We start from the raw sequence: 7,500 nt of genomic DNA on the forward strand, positions 1-7,500 counted from the left end.
TTGAGGAACTATTTCAAGCTGTCTTGGAAAGAAATCTTGTTCCTGATATCCTTGGTATTCCATGTTCTTCCATTTCAAAGGGATTTTGATAGTTCATTCCCATTTTTAAGTACAAATCTATTCTTGTCTCAGTAAACAACGCCGGTTTGATCAATGAAAAGTCCAAGTTTTGGGAGATTCCTCAAGATGGGTTTGATTGTGTGATTGATACGAATGTAAAAGGGACAGCAAATGTTCTTCGGCATTTCATTCCTCTTATGATCCGAGGAGGAAAAGGAATTATCGTTAACTTCTATTCAATGTGGGGAAGAGATGGTGCTCCCATGGTAGGTACCCAAAATTTGTAGCTTTTTGACAAGTATAAAATGGGTTTAAAGCCAAGTTTATGCTTCGACATATTTTGAACAGTTTTCTCCCTATAGTGCCTCTAACTGGGCAATTGAGGGCTTGACCAAATCCATAGCTTTGGAGCTGCCTAAAGGAATGGCTATTATAGCACTTGATCCTGGTATTGTGAACACAGACATGCTTGCTATTAGCTTTGGCGATTCAGCACCTGACTACCAAAATCCTCAACAATGGTAACATCTCAGTTCTTCACTACTTCTTGTTCTTGAAAAATTATTGTGTTCTATGTATAAGTGCATAGATGTTGATGAATGTATCAGGGTAGTAAAGGCGAGCACAATGATCCTTAGTTTTACATCGGAAGATAATGGAGCGTCTCTCACTCTTGAATGAGGTAAATTATATTATGTGTAACGACCAAAATTTTTTATTTAATTTAAGGTCGCCACTATATATATTATGAAACGTTAAATGTGGAAATACTTCATTTAAACTTTCATAAATACAACTACTCTATACATGGATCATGGTCTCAAGTTGCGATGTCGTCGTCAATTGTACAAGAATGTCTTGCCTTAACCTGAAATAGAGGTAGCCGGTGGCTTGAATATTTAAAAAAAATACTCATTAATTGATCTCACTATTAAGATTAAATGCAAGAACATGAGAATGTAATGATAGGACCTATCATCCTAGATTATAACATGGAATATAGTTTAAAAGATCGATTGTGATGGTAGATTGTTTTTTTCAAGTGCAGGTGGAGCTTGAGTGATGAACTTCAGTTTTGAGGAAGAATGTGCATAAATAAAGATTTCTTAAACGAACATTATTGCCAAATTTTATAGATTATATTTCTAAATGGTATTCTTAATAAGTTTGTTAAACATATACTCTGATTATGATTAGCTTATGACATGTGAGACACCATCGTCATATATCATGTGTTAAAATTATGAATGAAAAATTAAGAATATATATCTACAGTCTCGTAAGAAATTTATGTCATGATAAGTATGAAAATAGTATTATGTGTATCCTCTCATTGAACTACATTTTTAATGTGGGACCTTATACATGAGGTATGTAATGTGATTATGAATTACTTTTCGAACAAATTATTATACGTTCCTTTCCTTTCCATTAGTTTCAATATTGTGAGCATGCTAGCCCATCATTTGACCTAGGGAGTACGTTAAGGAGTGGAGTCTATCTAGTTAGTTCATGATCACATGCTTGATCCGTGTGGAGAGAAGTACTATGTTTTATGGTTGTATATTTTCAACCGTGTAACATTATGATCTTGACATGCTCATGATAAGCCTTAAGGAGAACTTACGACTCATTCACATTCTTTGACCGTCTTCATGGCTTCGTTGAATCTTAGGTGAGGTTCTCCTTTGCCAACCAAACAAAACTCGTGCGGAATTCAAGGTTGTTCGGCCACACATGCTATTTGTGCGTGCATATTCAATTGTTTATGGCTCTAGTCGACTTGTCCTTACACTAGGTTAAGTCATTCGACTCGATCTTACCTCTACTCTAAGCCATCTCTCATCTACAACGTCGCATCTCAGTCATCATCTTGGTTCCATATAACATGACCCATACATTGTGATGTCAACCCATATCTCGGGACGACTTGACCCTCTTAGCTTGCTCAAACATGTTTACAGTCCTAACCCATGTGTCGTTCATCTCATTGGGATATCTCGAACATCCATCCATTCTGGTTCTCATTGGGACTTAAACCATCCCGTGTTCATGTCATGTCATTTATGGACTATGTGCCAAATGGTGGGTGCATATACTAACCTCCAACACATGAGCTAGAGTGCAACGTCGGCACACCTGTGATGCTTGTCACTATACTTGAAAAACTCATTTCAAAGGAAGACATCAGAGACGCTTGTCTCGCAATGCTCTCCCACATTGTGACACATGTATGTGTCACATGACCTAAGGGTGGTGGAGAGCTAACACCATGTTTCCCCTATAGTACATTTTGAGGCATTCCTAATATTTCTAGAGTAGTCGTGATTTTGGTTAGTGATCATACAGTACTCTACCATGCTCTCTCCGAGCTTGTCTTCTACAATTGTGTTGACTCGTTCTCTCTAACCTCACTTATGCCTCAACTTGGCTTTAATGCACTCTTCTTAGTGTGTTGGATGGTGCACCATCCTCCTCGATTCCATGATGACACTGTCTGTCTTGGCCCTTACATGGTCGGATCAACGCCATTTAAGGGTCACCACCTTATCGATTTACGTGTGGAAGTCACAACGTATTGAAGTCACAACGTAAGAAAAATAAAGTAAAACCCAAGTACAATGTTTTGCTTTTTGAGAGACTCGAGCCATAAATCGCTACATACTGACATGAGACTTATAAAAAATATGACAAAATTTCATATGACTAGAGCCCTAAACTCTAAACCGATGTGAGATCTCACAATTCACTCTCCTTGGGGCCCAATGTCCTTGTTGGCGCACTGCTTGGTATTTGATAACAATTATAATAGTCCAAGCTCATGGTTAGCAGATATTATACTTTTTGGGCTTTCCCTTCAAGGTTTTAAAATACATCTACAAGAGAGAGGTTTTCACACCCTTATAAGAAACACTTAGTAATTTTCACACCTTTATAAGAAACACTTTGTTTCCCTCTCCAATCGACGTGGAATCTCACAAAGCATAACTCGATCCATCGTTCTAGTGGAGTGATTCAAATATCAAACAAGTTAACTTAACTTGAGATATTCAATCAACAAGACAATCAATATCCATGAGGCGATCGTACTCGTTCGATCAAATGCTACATCATATTAAGTCTCATTGCAATAATGCCTCACCTATAGCTCTACTTGAGTCTGCTTTCACTCCCAAAGCCAATTGTTACACTAACATGAACTGAGACATAAGCATTTGGAAAACAATGAGTATCATATCACTTTCTTTTACTCTCCTTCACAATAATCAGTATCATATCATCACTGTTCATAACAAAATCAACAATCCAGACTCATTTATTCAAAGAAACACAAAAAAAGAGAGATCTTAATCATCCAATGCATCACAGAACCAAAGCATAAGCAAATAATAGAAAGAGTCTGGCAGTTTATTCCCAATGAAACATATGATGATCTCATTCTTTTTCTGGCTTTGGCATGTGTTTGATTCCATCTTTCCCATCATTCCTCAGTTTCACCTCAAATTTTCCGAACACATACGAATCGCCTCTCCGAAAAACAGGTCTTTGCAGCTGAACAAATGCACAGTACTCGACTCCATATACGAGTACATCTTCCATGAACGTCGAAACTGCAACTCCGACCGCTTCGCCTAAAAACACACGATGAACAAACAATGTCATAAGGGAAATCTATAAGGACGACGGACGAGTTATGACAGCAATTGAAAATACTACGTACCATGTGTGACAAGTAGCAAGTTCTCCGTTGGGTATTTATCGGCAAGCGTATGGAATAGTTGGACGTACCGACGATGAGTAACTGCTGCTGATCCTTCCCATGGAAGCATCTGAAGTTTTCGAGAAACATCGTTTACTTAAACGGATTGAAGCTTCGTTTGATAATGATTTTGTTTATGTACCTCTTTATAGACACGTTCTATAGAATGGTCAACCGTCCCGACGGGTAAAATGGCTTCAAGCTGAGGGATATTGAAATCCCAGTTCCTATCCTTTGGTTCAACATTAGGCCTGATTGCTTCATTGGTTAGCATCTCACACAGTCCATACTCTATTGAAACCTATAGTGATATCCCAACTCAAAATTCAGCATTGAATGAATAGCTGTACAAAAAGAAACTTGTGCATAATATGAAATCAACTTTGAAGTCTTACTTTTCAGCTCAAGACTTGTTCTAATGTTCATATCATTTATAAGACAAAATAAAAGCAAGTGAAGACCGAGAAAAGTGAAACTAATTTTTGAGGTCCCACGTTCGGTGAAGAGGAGAACAAAGCACCTTGAGGAGAACAAAGCATCCTTTATAAGGGTGTGAAAACCTCTCCCCAGCAGATGTGTTTTAAAAACTTTGATGGGAAGCCCGAAAGGAAGACAATATCTACTTGCGGTGGGCTTGAGCTGTTATAAATAATATCAGAACCAGGCATTGAGCGGTGTGCCAGCAAAGATGTTGGGTGTCACAATCGCCGTTAACAAGCATGATCGTGACACTGGGCCTCCAAAGAGGGTGGATTGTGAGATTCCACATCAGTTGGAGATGGGAATGAAGCATTTTTCATAAGAGTGTGGAAATCTCTCTTTAGCAGACGCGTTTTAGAAACATTGAGAGGAAACTTGAAAGGGAAAGTCCAATGAAGACAATATTTGTTAGCGGTGGACTTGAATCGTTACATAGAGTCATCATTAACCGTCTAATTTGACTTTTAAACTCGTTGAACAGATCACAACAACTTTTACCATTCAAAAGCAAGACAATTAGAGGATCATCTGAAGCAGCTAGCAAGTATTGAAATGAATTTTTGAGCATCAAAAGACAAATCCTTGTGTTTGAAAAGTTGAGAAGAACTTTTCAACGTTTTTTTCAAATAATACTGCAGGCTATATAACAAAGGAGATGTCATCTTCATCTGTCAATGTCAATGACTATTTGTATTGTGGGCAATCCCAGTTGGGTTTTTCACCTAATCAAAATCTAAACCTTGATGCCTTATTGACCAGATAAGCAAATCAATTAATGGCTAATTTTGAATAGCCTTTCAAGTGTTTGAAAAGTGATTCTATGTATTCAAACAAGTTCTTAACCACCTGTCATTCCCGTCTTCTAATGTGACCTTTTTTTTATAAAATGTGAAAACAGTTTAAAAGTACAATATCTATTAAAGGTGGGTTTCGACTATTACAAAAGCTAAATATTGAGCGGTGTGCTAGCGAGGACATTGTAGGGCTTGGGCGGTTAAAATTGATATTAGAGCTAGATACTGAATGGAATGCCAATAAAGACTATGGGCCCTGAAGAGGGTTGTGAGATCCACATCAATTGAAAGAGAGAAACGAGTGCCAACGAGAATGTTGGGTCTTCAAAGGGGATGGATTGTGAGATCATACATCACTCATTTATAAGGGTGTGGAAACCTCCTAACAGACGCGTTTTAAAATCTGGAGGGAAAGCCTAAAGAGGACCATATAACTCCGGAGTGAAAACCCAAAAAAGACAATATTCGTAAACAGTGAGCTCCAGCTAAATTTCCATCCTGATTTAGTTTTGATTAAGTTAGACCGAAGTTTTCCCCAATAATCCAAGCAAAAAGAAAATTCAAATATATTAAGTTAAAAATGAAAAATGAAGATAGCAAAGGTTTGGAACTGGGTGGCCTCCAAAACGACAAATTATCACCCAATTCCAGATGGGCTTCAGTTTCAAGCTTATTTATTAGAAGATATTAGTATTGTTAATGTTATTAAGCCATGTACGAAAATGCCAAATGAAATGACCCATCAAATCCCTCAAACAAACATTCAAAACCCCCAAACAATTTCGTAAATTTCTAGAACCATAACTTGAGGAGAAACAAAAGTCAACCACCGATAAACAAAAATAAAACACAATTTGATGTGATGGTTTCATGTGTATCGGGAAATTTGCCTGACCTTAGGACTGGAAGAGTTGCTGTCGGCGCCGTCAGACAGAGCTTCGATGACTTGGGCGGCGGTCTGGACGCAGCGGAGGAAAGGGGAAACGAAAACCCCGTGAAAAGGAAACCCGAGAAGGTCGAGAAAACTCCGACCCGTATCGAAGGCTCGAACCAGGCCGTCCTTGTAAAGAGGCGGGTCCCACGGGCGGGATGCGGTGGCCGTCCATGAGCGTTCGAAGTTGTCGAAGCGATCGCCGTGACGCATAACGACTACGTTTTGGTAAAACTCCGGCGCCTCCAAGTGGCCATTGGGTACGGCGTCGATATCGGAGATGCTCATTTTTTTTTTTTCTTATTTTTTTTAGTAGGAAAAGACGTGAAAGAAAAGGTTGTAATGATGAATCGTACTTTGCAAACGCCGTTTTATAAAATTTTAAAAAAATATATTTTTTTTTTCTTATTTCCCAGAGTGGGTCCCACCGAAATTGGTACTTGGTCCCGCCCTGTGAAGTTTCCTTGTATTTTCTGTTGGAGTTTTTTTTTTTTTTTTTTTTAAACAAATATTCATTTTTAATAAAATTTCTGTTTATTTATTTACTAAGAGGGTAAATAAAAACTTAATAAATAAATTAAATATAAATATATTATAAATTAGCTTTGAATTTTATTTATATATATATATATATAACTGAGTTACGATCGGACCGAGAGTGAATATAATTTTCGTGTCTAAAATACTTCTCTGAAACATGACTCTAGACTCGAGCATACGTCAACGTTGTTTGCAAACTCTAAATTTTTCACGATTTATTTGTTTGCTGGATTAGAATATACATATAAAATTATAAAAATTCAGCCATTAAATTTTAACATTGAAACGAGGGAGAAATATAAGAAGAACTATGAATCTTCTCCATCAATACATAAGTGAAGATGACGATGTTTGATTCCTCATTCAACCGCTAAAGGAGAAGGAATGACTTGAAAAACCAAATTGTTAATGTTTGTCGTGAACAATAATTCAAATAGTGTCGGATATACCATTGAGAAGCGTATGGAGAAGATCTAAAGATATAAAATTCAAATACCATATTCGAGTTTGAAGTTGATAAGGATTCCGTTCTTTTATCAACGGATATTGAACTGTCACCCTAATATTATTGTTGATGGAGAATTTTTTGCTTAGAGAGAATTCACCACCAAAACGTTAAGATTCTCATTGGCTTCGTATAAATTTAGAGTTCTATTTATACTAAAGTTAAAAGTTTTAGAGAATTTTTGTCAAATAATATATTTGATGATAATATTTTATTTATATATTATTTTAATATATATTTAATTCATTCCGATGTAATATGAATTAACTATTAAATATATTTTTCTCCTTTTTATATTTAATATATTTAGGTTATAAAATACTAATTTCAACCTTATGAATTAAATATATATATTTTTTTTATTATTTAATATATCTAATATATTAAAGAATAATCGGAATCTTTCAACTTAAATATATTCTCTCACGTT

At 36.5% G+C, this 7,500-nt stretch overlaps 2 protein-coding genes across 2 annotated transcripts; one reads left to right on the forward strand and one right to left on the reverse strand.

Annotated features, from left to right (window-relative positions):
- Positions 1-5: 5 nt before the first annotated feature.
- Positions 6-1,450, forward strand: LOC111474789 (NADPH-dependent pterin aldehyde reductase-like; the record flags this gene model as incomplete). Its single annotated transcript, XM_023119676.1, has 5 exons — positions 6-54; positions 133-326; positions 409-581; positions 669-742; positions 1,109-1,450. Coding segments are annotated over 4 exons (489 nt in total), but the record flags the coding sequence as incomplete, so codon positions are not given.
- A 1,824-nt stretch (positions 1,451-3,274) lies between these two features.
- On the reverse strand, positions 3,275-6,372 carry LOC111474791 (ubiquitin-associated and SH3 domain-containing protein A-like). Its single transcript, XM_023119678.1, has 4 exons — positions 5,990-6,372; positions 3,963-4,121; positions 3,782-3,890; positions 3,275-3,692 (listed from the first exon to the last, which is right to left on the reverse strand). Exons 1-4 carry the CDS (start codon positions 6,311-6,313, stop codon positions 3,496-3,498), a joined length of 789 nt encoding a protein of 262 aa, XP_022975446.1. The 5' UTR covers positions 6,314-6,372; the 3' UTR covers positions 3,275-3,495.
- Between the last annotated feature and the right edge of the window lie 1,128 nt (positions 6,373-7,500).

This window comes from Cucurbita maxima, unplaced genomic scaffold, assembly GCF_002738345.1.
Source record: "Cucurbita maxima cultivar Rimu unplaced genomic scaffold, Cmax_1.0 Cma_Scf00676, whole genome shotgun sequence".
Lineage (NCBI taxonomy): Eukaryota > Viridiplantae > Streptophyta > Magnoliopsida > Cucurbitales > Cucurbitaceae > Cucurbita > Cucurbita maxima.

Coding starts and splice junctions, on each gene's coding strand:
- LOC111474791 (XM_023119678.1), bottom strand. CDS start 6,313: ATGAGCATCTCCGATATCGACGCCGTACCCAATGGCCACTTGGAGGCG. Junction 4,122..5,989: donor GCAACTCTTCCAGTCCTAAG/GTCAGGCAAATT, acceptor ATATCACTATAG/GTTTCAATAGAGTATGGACT. Junction 3,693..3,781: donor CTTGCTACTTGTCACACATG/GTACGTAGTATT, acceptor GTGTGTTTTTAG/GCGAAGCGGTCGGAGTTGCA.